The sequence below is a fragment of the Dermochelys coriacea genome, chromosome 3 (genome assembly GCF_009764565.3).
Source record: "Dermochelys coriacea isolate rDerCor1 chromosome 3, rDerCor1.pri.v4, whole genome shotgun sequence".
In the NCBI taxonomy this organism is placed as follows: Eukaryota; Metazoa; Chordata; order Testudines; family Dermochelyidae; genus Dermochelys; species Dermochelys coriacea.
The window spans coordinates 183,031,030-183,048,038 of NC_050070.1; the positions used below are offsets into that span (position 1 = coordinate 183,031,030).

The window sequence follows — 17,009 nt, forward strand, 5'->3', positions numbered from 1 at the left end:
CGACCATCTCATGGTCACTGCCTCCCAGGTTCCCCTCCACTTTTGCTTCTCCTACTAATTCTTCCCGATTTGTGAGCAGCAGGTCAAGAAGAGCTCTTCCCCTAGTTGGTTCTTCCAGCACTTACACCAGGAAATTGTCAACTTCCTGGATTGTCTGTGCACCACTGTATTGCTCTCCCAGCAGATATCAGGGTGATTGAAATCTCCCGTGAGAACCAGGGCCTGTGATCTAGTAATTTCCGTTAGTTGCCAGAAAAAAGCCTCGTCCATCTCATCCCCCTGCTCTGGTGGTCTATAGCAGACTCCCACCATGACATCACCCTTGTTGCTCACACTTCTAAACTTAATCCAGATACTGTCAGGTTTTTCTGCAGTTTCATACCGGAGCTCTGAGCAGTCATACTGCTCTCTTACATACAATGAAACTCCCCCACATTTTCTGCCCTGCCTGTCCTTGCTGAACAGTTTATATCCATCCATGACAGTATTCCAGTCATGTGAGTTATCCCACCAAGTCTCTGTTATTGCAAACACATCATAATTCCTTGACTGTGCTAGGACTTCCAGGTCTCCCTGCTTGTTTCCCAGGCTTCTTGCATTTGTGTACAGGCACTTAAGATAACTCAATGATCATCCCTCTTTCTCAGTATAAGGCACTCCCCTCTCTTGCTCTCCTGCTCGTGTTTCCTCCCGGTATCCCACTTCCCCACTTACCTCAGGGCTTTGGTCTCCTTCCCCCGGTGAACCTAGTTAGAAAGTGTCTAGGAAAATGTATACTCATAATAGGATTCTTTTCAATTAATATTAATGTGTATGTATATATATCTAATATATCGAATATGTGTGTGTATGTATATACACATACACACACATATTAGATCTGTTGATTAATCGCAGTGAACTCACGTGATTAACTCAAAAAAAATAATTGTGATTAAAAAAATTAATCGTGATTAATCGCAGTTTTAATTGCACTGTTAAACAAGAGAATGCCAATTGAAATGTATTAAATATTTTGGATGTTTTTATATATTTTCATATATATTTTGTATTCTGTGTTGTAATTGAAATCAAAGTGTATATTTTGATTACAAATATTTGCAATGTAAAAATGATAAACAGAAGAAATAATATTTTTCAGTTCACCTTATACAAGTACTGTAGTGCAATCTCCTTGTTCTGAAAGTGCAATTTACAAATGTAGATTTTTTTTGTTACATAACTGCACTCAAACAACAAAACAATGGAAAACTTCAGAGCGTACAAGTCCACTCAGTCCTACTTCTTGTTCAGCCAATCGCTAAGACAAACAAGTTTGTTTACATTTACAGGAAATAATACTATCCTCTTCTTATTTACAATGTCTCCAGAAAGTGAGAACGGGCATTTGCATGGCACTTTTGTAACCAGCATTGCAAGGTATTTACGTGCCAGATATGCTAAACATTTGTATGCCCCTTCATGCTTCAGTCACCATTCCAGAGGACATGCTTCCATGCTGAGATGCTCATTAAAAAAATGTATTAATTAAATCTATGACTGAACTCCTTGGGGGAGAATTGTACATCCTCTGCTCTGTTTTACCTGCATGCTGTCATATATTTCATATTATGGCAGTCTCAGATGATGACCCAGCACATGTTGTTGTTCGTTTTAAGAACACTTTCATTGCAGATTTGACAAAACACAATGTTCAGCACTGTAGCATTTAATTTCAGAAAGAGGAACTACACAAAAATGAGGAGGTTAGTTAAACAGAAATTAAAGGGTACAGTGCTAAAAGTGAAATCTCTGCAAGCTGCATGGAAAATTTTTAAAGACACCATAATAGCAGCTCAGCTTAAATGTATACCCCAAATTAAAAATCATAGTAAGAAAACCAAAAAAGAGCCACCATGGCTAAACAACAAAGTAAAAGAAGCAGTGAGAGGCAAAAAGGCATCCTTTAAAAAGTGGAAGTTAAATCCAAGTGAGGAAAATAGAAAGGAGCATAAACACTGGCAAATGAAGTGAAAAAATACAATTAGGAAGGCCAAAAAAGAATTTGAGGAACAGTTAGCCAAAGACTCAAAAAGTAATAGCCATTTTTTTTAAGTACATCAGAAGCAGGAAGCCTGCTAAACAACCAGTGGGGCCATTGGACGATCAAGATGCTAAAGGAGCACTCAAGGATGATAAGGCCATTGCGGAGAAAACTAAATTAATTCTTTGCATGAGGATGTGAGGGAGATTCCCAAACCTGGGGCATTCTTTTTAGGTGACAGATCTGAGGAACTGTCCCAGATTGAGGTATCATGAGAGGAGGTTTTGGAACAAATTGATAAATTAAATAGTAGTAAGTCACCAGGACCAGAATGGTATTCACCCAAGGGTTCTGAAGGAACTCAAATGTGAAATTGCAGAACTACTAACTGTAATCGGTAACCTACCATTTAAATCAGCTTCTGTACCAAATGGCTGGAAGATAGCTAATGTGCCGCCAATTTTTAAAAAGGGATTTAGAGGTGATCCCAGCAATTACAGGCCTGTAAACCTGACTTCAGTACTGGGCAAATGGGTTGAAACCATAAAAAAGAACAATATTGTCAGACATATAGATGAACATAATTTGTTGAGGAAGAGTCAACATGCTTTTTGTAAAGGGAAATCATGCCTCACCAATCTACTAGAATTCTTTGAGGGGGTCAACAAGTATGTGGATCAAGCAGATCCAGGGGAATACAGTGTACTCAGATTTTCAGAAAGCCTTTGACAAGGTCCCTCACCAAAGGCTCTTACACAAAGTAAGCTGCCACAGAATAAGAGGGAAGGTGCTCTCGTGGATTGGTAATTGGTTAAAAGATAGGAAACAAAGGGTAAGTGTAAGTGGTCAGTTTTCGGAATGGAGAGAGGTAAATAGTGGTGTCCCCCAGGGGTCTGTTCTGGGACCAGTCCTATTCATATTCATATTCATAAATGATGTGGAAAAAGGTGTGATGTGTGACAAAATGATGTGTGACAAAATTCGCAGATGATACAAAATTACTAAAGATAGTTAAGACCCAGGCAGACTGCGAAGGATTTCTCAAAACTGGTGACTGGGCAACAAAATGGCAGATGAAATTTAATGTTGATAAATGCAAAGTATGCACATTGGAAAGCATAATCCCAACTATACATATAAAATGATGGAGTCTAAATGAGCTGTTACCACTCAAGAAAGAGATCTTGGAGTCATTGTGGATAGTTCTCTGAAAACATCCACTCAATGTGCAGTGACAGTCAAAAAAGCAAACAGAATGCTGGGAATAATTAAGAAAGGGATAGATAATAGGACAGAAAGTATCATGTTGCCGCTATATAAATCCATGGTATGCCCACATCTTGAATACTGTGTGCAGATGTGGTCGCCCCATCTCAAAAAAGATATATTGGAATTGGAAAAGATTCAGAAAAGGGCAACAAAAATGATTAGGGGTATGGAATGTCTTCTATATGAGGAGAGATTAATAAGACTGGGACTTTTCAGCTTGGAAAAGAGACAGCTAAGGGGAGATATGATTGAGGACTATAAAATCATGACTGGTGTAGAGAAAGTAGATAATGAAGTGTTGTTTACTACTTCTCATAACACAAGAACTAGGGGTCACCAAACAAAATGAATAGGCAGCAGGTTTAAAACAAATAAAAGGAAGTATTTCTTCACACAACGCACAGTCAACCTGTGGAACTCCTTTTCAGAGGATGTTGTGAAGGCCAAGACCATAACAGGGTTCAAAAAAGAACTAGATAAATTCATGGAAGCTAGGTCCATCAATGTCTATTAGCCAGGATGGGCAGGAATGGTGTCCCTAGCCTCTCTTTGTCAGAAGATGGGAATGAGCGACAGGGGATGGATAACTCGATGTTTACTTGATGGATCACTTGATGATTACCTGTTCTGTTCATTCTCTCTGGGGCACCCGGCACTGGCCACTGTCAGAAGACAGGATACTGAGCTAGATGGACCTTTGGTCTGACCCAATAGGGCCATTCTTAATGTGAGATTTGTAAAGAGAGCTGCAACACTCAACCCAAGATTTAAGAATCTGAAGTGCCTTCCAAAATCTGGGAGGGATGATGTAGGGAACATGCTTTCAGAAGTTGTAAAAGAGCAACACTCCAATGCAGAAACTACAGAATGCAAACCACTAAAAAAGAAAATCAATCTACTGGTGGCATCTGACTCAGACGATGAAAATGAACATGCGTTAGTTGGCACTGCTTTGGATGGTTTTCGAGCAGAACCTGTCATCAGCATGGACACATGTCCCCTGTAATGATGGTTGAAACATGAAGGGACATATGAATCTTTAGCTCATTTGGCAGGTAAATATTTTGCTACTCTGGCTACAACAGTGCCATGAGAACACCTGTTATCCCTTTCAGGTGACATTGTAAACAAGAAGCAGGCAGCATTATCAACTGCAAATGTAAACAAACTTATTTGTCTGAACAATTGGCTGAAGAAGTAGGACTGAGTGGACTTGCAGGCTCTAAAATTTTACATTGTTCTATATTTGAATGCAGTTTTTTGTACATAATTTTATATTTGTAAATTCAACTTTCATGATAAAAAGATTGCACTACAGTACTTGTATGAGGTGAATTGAAAAATACTATGTCTTTTGTCTTTTTTCAGTGCAAACACTTGTAATTAAAAATAAGTATAAAGTGAACACTGTACACTTTATATTCTGTATTGTAACTGAAATCAATATATTTGAAAATGAAGAAAACATCAAAAAAATTAAATATGTGGTATTCTATTATTGTTTAGCAGTCGATTAATCACAATTAATTTTTTTTGATTTCATGATTAATTGCAATTATTTTTGCTCACTTGACAGCCCTAATATATAATACATATATATTAAAGTTTCTTTACTTTTTCACACCCACTTTTTTTCTCTCACACATACTCACCCCATAGATCGCAACACTGCTAAAAGCATAGCAGAAAACAGACAAAAGCCTAGAGATCCTGGAATAAAGAAAGCTGAAAGTCTGTGGTTAACACACCCTGTTGTGACCAGGTATGGTATTGCAAGGAATATGCTTCTACATCTGATGGCTTCTAAAAAGCATCTGAATTTGTAATACATGCTCAATGAGCTACAATATACCTTGGGAATATCGTTTTCATTTGAATTATATAATTTCATAGTTAAACTTGAAATTTCTTTTTATGGCTTTCTTTATATTTTTTTAAAAGGAAGAGCATATGTGTTTATGTGCCTATTCAGCATACTAAATTCAGTATTTCAACATATTGGATTAAATCTGCAGCGATGCAGGCAAATGTTTTCTTCCATTGTTTTGTGCCAGCTGTTCCGGTATCAAACCATTTAAATCTCTTTCCTAGTTGTGTTTTGGTTTGCCTAGCTTTTCCCAGCCATACATTGTCAGGGAAAATGAGAACTCTTTGTTAGGAGTGATGTGTGTAATTACCAGCTCATCAAAACAGACGCTTGAGGAGATGGATAGTAGCAAGCCATGTTCAGCAGACCTGGTTTGAACACCTGGTGGGATAAGTTTAGTCCAATGAAAGCCCCCGAAGTCATTCTTTAAAAGCTGTAAGTGAGTTTTCTAGACACCGGCACATCCGACCCGCTGGAGGAGGGGAATGGTGCCCCGCATTAGACTGATTCGTTACCAGAATCTGCTGCCAGATTAGGAGGGGTCGTTTGCGTATGCTCGCCGCACTGCCTGACACATGTTCCTTTAGTATGTGGCGTCTGAAAGGAAGAGGAAAAGCGGGGCGAATGGATTGGAGCTGAACTCAGCCTCCCTCTTTAACATAGGCTCGTCCTCTGCATTGCATCCAAGCTTCAGTGATTTGCTCTTCGGAGACTGCAGATTTGCATAGCACTTCTCTTCGCAAGCGTAGTTATCCCCCCTCCCCCCAGCCCAGCTTCTTTCATAGGGGCGCACTATTCTTCTGAAAACATCCTCGGGTATTACTGTCACCACTGAGATCGCCGCAGCAGCTGCCTGATTATTGCCTAGCTCTGTGTGTGAGCGTGTGTGCGAGTGCGAGCGCGCTGGGCGACCTTGTGCGCGAGGCTCCCCAGTTGGGAGCGGACTGGCGGGGCGAGCAGCGGGGTGCGTGTTCTCCCCTTTTGGGGCGCCGGCCGGCCGGCTGCTGCGGTTTCCCCTCCCCCTTTTTCGTATGGAGCACAACTGTGGCCTGACTGGCTCCCCTGTGGATTACTGAGGAGGAGGCGATGCTTGGCACACTTGTAACTGGGGAGCATTGTCAGTGAGCAGGAGCGCTGGGGAACTAGCAGTTGGTTGAGTGTGGGGCTTTGGTTTTGCCCCCTCTCCCTCGTTGGGAAGTCTCGGAACTGACGGGGTTCTCCGCCTCTGACGATGTTTCGGATTGTTTGGGGTAGAAGACGACCTGGACCCAAGGATCCCCGGAAGCTTTCCCCAAAGGAAGAGATGCCCCCCCTGCCGAAGTGAGCTGCCCCCGGCGCGGGGTGCCTCTGTGCGCGCCTCTCTCCAAAGTTGCCACCTTTGCTGTGGCTGCTGCTCCTGCCGGGGACCCCGCGGGCCGGCGCGCCGTGGAGCAGAGGATGGGGGGGCTGCTGAAATGCAGCCCGGAGCCGGGCCCCACCAGCAATAGCAGCGGCGCCGGAGGTCGCCTGGCCCTGCTCTGGATAGTTCCACTCACTCTCAGCGGCCTCCTCGGGGTGGCGTGGAGCGCCTCCAGTTTGGGTGCTCACCACATTCACCATTTCCATGGCAGCAGCAAACATCATTCAGTGCCTATCGCTATCTACAGGTCACCGGCTTCCTTGCGAGGCGGACACGGTGGGTTCGGTGCCGGTTCGGTAACCCCGAGCTCCGCAGCCTGTGTGCATGTTGCTGGTGGTGTTTGTCTGGCCCATTTGCTGTCCGTGAACCACGGCCCTCTTTGGTCCTAGTGCCAGTGATCCACAGGGGCAGGGAGCTACTCTCAATGGTCCACAGGGGTCAGAGATCCATAGGGGGCAAGGATCTGCTGTCAGTGAGCCATAGGGCAGGGATCTACGGTGAGTGGACGCGTGGAGGGGAGGATGCGGGTCACCCCCCATTGTCCGTGGAGGCGCCCCTGGGGTCGGTCTGAACATGGGCTTGGGAGGGGGCGGACTTAGGTGACTGACATTTGTAAATGAACCCTCTCCCTGCCCCGCCTGCTGCTGAGAAGGAGGGAGAGCCCCAGATCAAAGGAGTCCCCAGCGCAGGGTCCCAGGAGACACTGTTCGGCTCAGCTGAGTGGGAGCTCCCTCCCAGCTTACTGCAGCCCAGGCTGGGCCAGCTCCGCGGATCCTTCACCTCCTGAAGCCGGATTCTCTTGGCTTGGCTCCGCCGTAGTATCCGGTACATGCAGGGAAAGAATCGAGAGTTTACTGGGCTGACCCGGTTCAGTTGTGTTCTGCGTGTGTCCTCTGGGATTCCTTGGTACTCCCCAACCCTCGTGCCCTCACCCCCCACCCAATCTTCCCTTCTCTGAGTCATCCAGGGTCTCTAGGATAACAAAACTGCCTTTCATGAGGCACCACAGGAAGATGCGGTGAGCATGTCACCCTTAGAATTTAACATCAGTAGAATCAGAGTCAGTGAAACAAAAGATCCCCCAAGTTCAAATGAGCTGGGAACGGGACGGGGTGTGGCGTATGTATTGTTTAAAAGGCGTCTAATAATAATGTTCTTTTCAATTAATTATTTTGGTCTAAAGTCGATGAACTAAAACATGGGGCCACAGATTAGACAAAGGATCAGCAAGGAAGTAAACATCTAAATATTGAAAGGGGGATATAATGGATATGCACACTACCATAGCCAGGGAAGGACAGTAAAGTGATTAAGATGAAATTCTTTGCAAGTCCAAATAAGCTTTTAGTTCAGAATTTACAATGATAAGAGAATGGTTTTGGTTTCTAAAGTGAGATATTCTTTTGTACCACGTCTGGGCCTTTCTATGCAGCACTCTTCGAGTTTTTGTTTTGCAAATATAAGCACATGAATATATACATATCCATAAATATATGAAAAATTAAATATATATTCATGACTAACAAAATCAGTTTAAAGACTGCTAAGCATACGGCTATATTTTAAGGATTTGAGCGAAAGTCTCTCTTTGCTTGAAAACCCTTGACTTTTGATTAAATTATGCAGCTTCATTCTTCATTTTCTCATCTTGCCATGCTTCATTTGCACTGTCATGTGGTGTCATTTACAAGCTTTACAAGGTAACAAATGGATCTTATTGTTACCCTTTAAGTCTTTGTGCAAACTGCCCAGTTGCGGAGATTAGGCAGTTAGGGTACATTAGATTTTTACCAACATTTAACAATGTCAGTAGATAAGTTTGTAGCAGTTATTTTTAAAATGGCATTTTATGTCTCATATACTTTATTATTAAAGTGTGTAGAAATTACTTTTATACTTTTTTGCTAATTAAAATTGTAATATTGAAAATGTGGTCTAAATCCAGAATAGCAAGGACATTCAGACCCGTACTCTCTTCAGTATACCCAGAAATCTCAGAATACTGCATGTTGTACTTAGGTGGGGAAAGCTGACTAATATATCTTTCTGTTCTATTATTGGACACTTTGTGAAATCATTTAAGAGCTTCCTAACAAGTTTAGAGATGATGAAGGGTGGGGGGAAAAGGAACAAGTAATCAAATAGTCTCCAAAATAGATTTAATTAGGGAATGTTTAACAATGGCATACCTTGTCTAATTTTTTAAAATTATCTTAGATTCAATTGTAGGTGTGTGGAGAACAGGAGCTGATCTGCAGGAAGGGAATGAGTCAGGATGAGTAATAATAATAATAATTAAAATAATAAGTATTATTATTTATTATTAAATAATACATGGTGGAGTTACCAACCTTTAGGGGGTTGTGGGGAAACTACTCTGTAAGTAAAAGTAGCTGATTTTGCAAGATTCAGGGTAGTACATGTCCCACACATCTCGGTGATCAGAGTGCATTTCAGAGTTTTTGCCTTAATCCTAAAGTACTTCGCATTTGTGCATTTAAAGCAGACACCGTATCATTTCTCAGTATTTTAAAAACATTTAATTTCTATCATTAATAATTCTCCACTTTTTTCTATAAGCTTCACTGAGGCCTTTCGCCTTCTGGCTGAGCAGGGCTGGATGTAGCCCCTGAAGAGCTCAGCAGTGTAGCTCTGAGCATCAGCCAAAGGGGGTTGCTTGTGAAAGAGAAAGAGACAGACTAGGCCCTCATTCCTTACCCCAGGGGCTGAGTGAATTTCCTTTATAGCGCTTCTAGCCCATGCTGGCTTGGGGGGGTGAGGCAGTGATCCTCAAACTTGCCTTCCTCCAGCAGTGGACTTTGGAATTAGCTCCATTAATTCTTCAGCAGTTTTTTTAATTCTGATGAAATGTGAACATGTGTAAACATTACAGTCCTTATGTGACCTCTAACAGTCTTTTTTGCACCGCTACTTGGGTAGTGTTTTCATACAATCACAGAAATTAGAGATAGAAACCACCTGTTAGGGCAGGTCAGATCGCTAAGCCCCCGGGAGCAATGTTCTTTCCAATGTTGTAATGTCAGGAGTATCAGAAGGAATGAGATGAGGCCACATTGTCTGTGTCCAACAAACTTTAACAAAGCCAGAACCCTCACTAGCAGCACCTGTCCCCCCATGGCTGGCAACAGACAGCACCTCTACCCAAAAGAGCATCTTATTTCAATCCTATTCCCCCAGCCCCTCTCAAACCACACCCACCTTGGTCTTTGCCACTCTGGTTTTAAAAGACACAAGCAATGGGGCCTTTGCCATTTAGAGGACAATTCCACAGTCTTGCAGCGCTCACTTCCGTGAATATTTTTGCTGGAATTTTGCATGTATATTTTATGACACATTAACATGTTATTTTATTTTCCAGAAGTGTGCTTAGTAGGCAAATGTGTAGTATTCCAACCATGTAGTCAACTCTCACCTTTTTTTGTCAATGAAGCAATTGAATCCCAACCCCTATTAACTATTAACATTAAAGTAAAAATAAAAGCTAAAATTAATTCAAATGCTTGAACAAAATTATGTTTTACCCTGTGTTTTGCTTCTCATTAAACTTGGGTCCATGATGGACTTCTGGTGGGAGCCTTCTACTGAGATTATTCCTCGATGTGTATGGCAAATTTAATCTCAGGCAAAGTTAGCAAAACTCCCGTTCATAGTTCCTGTAACAGGAGGAGAGAGGGAAATTGGTGATCTCTCAGCAAAGGTGGTTCCAGACTACTTAGTGTTTGCCAGGAAATAAGTGGTCTCTGAACAAGTTTCAGAGCATGAAACACAGTTTTATATACTCACATCTCCATGTCCTATTTAAGAGGAAGGCTGTTGCATTCTGTGGTAGCTGAAGCTATCAGGCACTTTTTAAGGGAAAGTCAAACAGTTCATTGCAGTGCCTGTAGACTACAAAAGCACAGGCCCATGGTGGCAAGGTCCACAATAAAAAGGAATGGTAATCTTAAATGGAGAAAGGCAGCCTTTGCCAAAGCTGGTATGTGAAAATCCAGGAACAGTGATGAATCCACTTCGAATCCAAGACTGCACATCACATCAGCAAAGATTGGACATATACTCCCAACACAGTCACCACCATCACTTATTTATCTTTCTCCTGGCTGAAACATCACTTCTATCTCAACTGGACTGCACCTGACTCCAGTTAGCTCCCACCAACTTCTTCACTGGGAGAAGGCATATATTTCTAATACCAAAGGCCAGATCTTCAACTAGTATAAACTGGCTTGGGTCTAAGGACTTCAGTGGAACAATCCCAGTTTACACCAGTTGAGAATCTGTCTCCAAGGGTCTGTTTGTAATCTCAGCTGTGTGATGCACATCACTACATTTTCTAAAATAATCTGTTGTGCTTGACCTTGGATTTTAGAACTGCGCTTGCAATTTAAGGGTCTCCTGTGTATATTTTTGTTTAAATACAATAAAAATAAAAGGTAGCTAATTGCATCAGTGTGTTTTTGCACTCACATTTCACCTTCAGAAATCTAGATTGAAATCCTGATTAGGTGATAACTCAAAATACATTTGGTGTTTTCCTAACTGAGCCTCAGTGGTTGTTTGCCCATATCATACGATTAGGCATGATTATATTTTGTTTAGTTTTTCTGGGAGGTTTTTTAAGAGGTCCACATTTTAGGGGGATATACCCCTCAGGGTGTTGCATATCTAAATCGTGGTACACTAGTAGAGCAGTAGAGGGAAGCTTGCTCAATATCTATCTGCACTATGACTGTCTCTGTTTTATCAGCCCCTGAATTTCATGTGCTCCAAATTTTAAATTGCAGCAATTTAAAAAGGCATCTATAATTGAATCACCATCCTTTATGAGTGTGTCACACTGTGGACTGAATCATGCAGGCCTTAATCAGTCTAGATATCCACTGAACTCAACAGGAGTTTAGACTAGGTAAAGTGGGATTGGGATTATACTACTTCAGTAAAATAATTATAATGATACTGTGAAAAATGAAGTCAAAACAATTTTGGAAGGTATGCTTTCGATGCACTTAGAGCATTTTGTATTTCCTTATGTTTAACAATGAATAAAAAAGTTATAGATGGACTCTTTTATTAGACTAGGTAAGATAATAAATTTGTGTGGTCACTCGTTCTTCATTTTTTATCTATTGGGATAACCTAATTACTACTTCTACCTATAGTAGTAATAAAATGCATGTCCTAGGAGTAAGTGATATTTTTCAGCTATAAAATTTGTATTACATTGGCTGGAACAAAGTTTACACTATTGTTACAACACTAAATTTGGTATTAAGTTTAAACATTTCAGTCTTTTCTTGCATTTTAAAGCAATGTGTTGTGAAGTGGAGATATTTTTCCTGCAGCTTTGAATATTACTAATTAATTTTGGGGGTGTAGAGAGAGGTTCCAGAATGAGTTATGTATAGTTATAATCGTTTTTTTCACTAGCTCAGTTCCAAATACTTACCTAGGTTGCTGGTCTAACTAGAATTCATGCACAGTTGAGGAGTGTTCATTTTCTAAATATGGCTTTAAGTTATACATTTTTCGATTCCCTTTCAAAATTTCCAGTATGCCGTATCACACATTTTTCATGTCTGGTGCCAAAGTATTAGCATAAGTCAGAAAAAAATGAATAACAAAGCAATCTCACTCAGGAAAGTGGTTAATTGGGTATGCTGTTAAATATGCATATTATGTAGTGCGGTTTCTACAATATTACTGCTGTCAATGTGGCTTGTCAAAGAGGTATACAATCTTTGGTGATATTGTGAAAAGTCTATAGAGGATTGCAATCAAAAGCGGAACATTGCTGATGGATTTCTGATAAATATCTTTACACAAGCCCTTCTGCCTTAGTACATGCACAGTTATTGATTGACTGTGGTGCCTTTACAAAAACTAAATAAGTAACAACAGTCTATTGTCGCTTATCAGTAATAGCACTTTTGGTTCAGCCTGCAGTAATCATGTTTTTAGATTTAAAACATGTTTTACTGTTTTTTAATCAAATTCCATTTCAAATATGTTAACAGGAGAAATTAATTTTAGCATACAATACAGTGTTCTTCCTATTTGTTCTAATTTTCAAAAATTAATTTTTGCTGATAGCAAACAGTTGACTTAGGTTTAAAGGGAAATTATCTCTCTTTATTTCTGACCAGCAGAAAACAGTGTGCAGCGACAAAACTGTGACAACAGACTATTATGCGCAGTGTGAGTAAGCATAGCCAATTCTATAGTGGTAATTCAATTTTTTTTCATGTTCTCTCCCACAGATGATCATTACAGTGGTCAACTGTAGTGCGACATGCATGATCATTTTATTAAATTTTCAACAAATCGTTTAGCTCAAGGTTTACTTGCTAATCTTTCTCCTTTTTCTTGGTTAAAGACTGCAATAGCTCTTAACCTCATTAAATAATCGGAATGATACCACTAACGTCTTTTATGTCTCTCCTTGGCATCACTTCAGTTTTCTTGCTGGCTGTTATTAAGTTTGATGTTCTCAAGTCTATAGCAGTATTTATGTCAGATGTTTATGAACTGACAACTTCCATTCTCGTTTGCAAATATAGTCTAGGCAGAGCTGATAGATCTTGCTGTGATAATAGGTTGACTTACAATTGTATCTGTGATTACAATTAGAGTGGAACAGTCTGATTAGATAAAAGAAAGGTATACTATAACTATCTACACTATATTATAGCATTCATACATTGCTTGGTGCAAGGAAGATGGTTGTGTATTTTTCAGAACTTTAAACATTTTTTTCTCTTTCATATTCATCTCTGTCTCAACACACACACGAGATATGTTGTTGAAGAATGTTGTTTGAGTGTTGGGCTGAGGACAAGATTTTTTCCCCAACTTAAAAATAAAAGTCTAAAAGGATTTTTAAAAATCCCTGCATGGGTACATGGGTTTTTCAAGCAGATATAAGAAACAAAAAGTTGGGTCAAATTTCAGTGATAGCATCATTTAGTATGTATTTACTAGACTGGTCAGAGGAACAGACTTGGTTCTTTGGGGTCAGATACTCCCCTCCATCTCACTGGTAGAAAGGAGACAAAGCCCTTGGAAACTGGGTGGGGAGAACAGGAGGAGTTGAACAGTGATGCTGCTGCATATCATTTTGCATAAATACCACAAAGCTGGGCTCCATGGGCATGTGGTGGCAGAAAGGATGACATGCTTATGAATGTCCACCATGTCTGGCATGCTGTCATGATCAATGAGCAAAGCTCCATGATACAAACTGCAGTAATGCATTCTGTGCTCTAATCAGCACGATTCCAAATCCACTGGAGTGTGGAGTTGCCACACTGAGAGGTAGAGGGCTGGGCCAGAAAACCAAGCCTAGTAGGAGATTGCCAGGTAACACAAATCCTCAAATGCAGTAGATAAGCAGCGTTCAGGCCCCAAGCCCCTGAAAGTGAGAGCAAATCAATGTTGAGATGAGGGAGCCTGTGACAGTATGGTATACTGCCAAGAGGTGGAGGTCACTAACTGCTGCTTATGCCGCATGGTTGGGAGTTGTATAGTTGGGACAGGTACTTGCCAATCCCCAGCCAGTGAAGGCTTGCTAGTCCTGCCCGAAACCTCTCTATCAGGCAGCCTGTCTTTCCTCACATTAGGATAATCTGGTGAATTGGGACCCCCTAAACCTAGTATTGGGGGGGAAATGAAAATTGTTATCCACTCCTGCAGGTTAATTTTGTGGGAAGGGTGATTAGGCACTTCATTTTCCAATCAAATTAAAAAATTAATTAGGGGAGAGAAAATGATCAAGTGGAGATCTACTTTATCCAGATCAACTTATTATGTGGCATCATTAGCATTGTGTTTTACACTAATGAAAGTAAATGTCACACAACATCAAAGATGATTTTTCTTACTTTAAATATAGAAGTCTCTCTTTCCAAAAAAGCAGTTTTTCTAAGAATGAAGAGAGTGTGAGGGTCCAGCAATGGGTGTTTTGCCTATGTGAGAACTGCTGCTTTGGAGCCTTAGTAGGGTACTTGCATATCCATTTGGAAATAATAAACTGTTAGCCCTTTTCTTCAGCTTTTCACTACAAAGAAGAATGCAAGGCCATGGGTGCTTAAAAGTCAGCACAAGTATCCTCTGATTCCAAAGTAGGCTGACTATTTTCCAAATGTGTTTATTAGCAATCACATCCCTTCCTATATGCAGCAGAGTTAATGTTTCTCCAGTCCTTGCTTGCTCCTTAATTTAGCTCATATACAAATATAAATTAGGGGTGTGATGGGATCCCCAGGGTGCAGTCTGGGACTATGGGACCGCTGTGCCCCCCTGAACTCTCTCCAGCCTGGGCTGTCTCTCACAATGCCTTGATAGTGACCAGCAGCAAACCCCTCCAGGTGCTGTTATCACTCAACACAACCGCATGTGGAGCCCCACACCTAGCTAGATTTCATGAATGCTCCCAGAGCCACTCATGAATCACACAGAGAAAGGCACCAGAGCCAAAGCCCCCAGCTCCCTGCACTATACCTCAGAAATATGCCATCTTGCACTGCTCAAGATGAGCAGTGGATATACACCAGTGGATATACACCAGTCTTTGCAAAATCTGAGCTGATTTACCACACATTTCAGACAAACTCACTGGTAAAGATAAACAGTTAAACAAATTTATTGACTACAAAAGATAGATTTTAAGTGATATTAAGTGATAGGCAAAAAGTCAGAGTTAGTTACCAAAAGAAATCAAAATAAGCACGCAGTCAAAAGTCTCAACCCTATTAGACTGGGCAACGTCTAGACTAAGCAGTTTTTTTCACCTCATTGGATATTGCAGTTCATAGTACACAGATTTCACCCTTGAAATCTGCGCCAGTCCCCTCAGTTGGAGTCTTCAGAGTGTCCTTGTTGTTTGCAGCATAGGTGGGTAAAGGAGAAAGGCAAAGCATGGGCCTGCTCTGTTCTGTTTTATACCCTCAGTCACATGTGCTTGGGAAACACACAAGTCCAGGCATGTCTGGGGGGCATTGTTGAGTCTCCAGGCAAGGTTGAGCAATTCCCCTGGTTTGGCCTCATGCAGGAGAGTCATTGAATTGTAGTTCTCTTGCTGGACAATGGCTGTTGATGGGTTGTTTGATGCCCCACCAGGGTGTGAGTTACTTTCCTTGCTATTGCCTCGAAGGAGCTAATATCTGGCTGATTCCCCAATTTACATCACGTTTTATTGACAACCATGCAACACAATTTCCATAACTTCATATGCATTAATGATATATGGATAGAGAAATTACTTTCAGCAGATAATAACTTTTCCCCAGATACCTTACAAGGCATGCTTTATATGCAAGATCACAAGAATATATAAATGAAGAATATGGGGGTTACAGGGCTCCCCCAAGGTACAGAATGTCACAGGGGGTAGCAAGAAATGCTAAAAAACTAGTTTGTGACTATCCCTGCGTGATTGAACAGAGATGTGAAGAGGGTGTAGGGTATGTCTGTTCTTCAGCTGGGAGGTGTGACTACAGCATGTGTAGACCTATCTGAGCTACCTTTGATCTAACTACATCAAAGATAACTCAAGTAACAATGGTTGTGAAGCCCTGGCAGAACAGGTGGCTGCATGGGCTAGCTCCTCCCCTCACACCCAGGTCCCTGGGTACATGCTTGAGCAGGTGCCACCCATGCTTCTGCAGCTTCACTGCTATTGTTACTAGAGCTATCTTTGATCTAACCAAGGGGGTACATCTACACTGGAGCTGGAAGTGTAATTATGCAATGAAGACTATAACAGCATAGCTAAGCTAGCATAACCCCATAGCATAGACACAGCCTATGCCAAAGGAAAGGGATTTGCCATCAGTGTAGAAGAAAAACACCTCCCCGGATGACAAAGCACTATGTCAACAGAAGCATTCTTCTGTGAACACAGTTACATCTGCATTGGGGGTTAGGTTAAAATATTGGTCAGGGGAAATTTTTCACACCCCTGAAATACTTAAAAGTTAAGTCAAGATCAAGCCTAACTCTGCTCTAGCTAGCATGTTAAAAAATAGCAATATGGCCAGAGTAGCATGGGGGGGTGGCTCAGGCTAGCCACCTGAGTATGATACCTATGATATCAGACAGGCTTGTAATCAGAACATAACATAAGAATAGCCATACTGGGTCAAAACAGAGGTCCAGCTTGCCCAGTATCCTGTCTTACGACAATGACAATGTCAGGTGCTTCAGAGGGAATGAACAGAGCAGGTAATCATTAAGTGATCCATCCCGTCACCCATTCCCAGCTTCTGGCAAACAGACTACGGACACTTCAGAGCATGGCTTTGCATCCCTGCCCATAACTAGCTAATAGCCATTGATGGACCTATCCTCTATGAATTTATCTAGTTCTTCTTTGGACCCTGTCATAGTCTTGGACTTCACAACATCCCCTGGCAAAGAGTTCCATAGGTTGACTG

At 41.3% G+C, this 17,009-nt stretch overlaps 1 protein-coding gene across 45 annotated transcripts in view; it reads left to right on the forward strand.

Moving 5' to 3' along the window:
• Window positions 1–17,009, forward strand: part of NRXN1 (neurexin 1) — a 1,286,326-nt gene that overhangs the window by 824,363 nt on the left and 444,954 nt on the right. For 2 of the 45 annotated variants that reach the window (XM_038395454.2, XM_038395456.2), the window contains exon 1: window positions 5,685–6,834. The exons of 41 other annotated variants lie outside the window; for them this stretch is intronic. In XM_038395454.2, coding sequence (XP_038251382.1) covers window positions 6,597–6,834 — 238 coding nt within the window. In that variant the 5' untranslated portion in view covers window positions 5,685–6,596. Of the gene's footprint in view, window positions 1–5,684; window positions 6,835–17,009 lie in introns of those variants that run through there. 2 more of the 45 variants (XM_038395453.2, XM_038395455.2) reach the window with 1 other exon arrangement.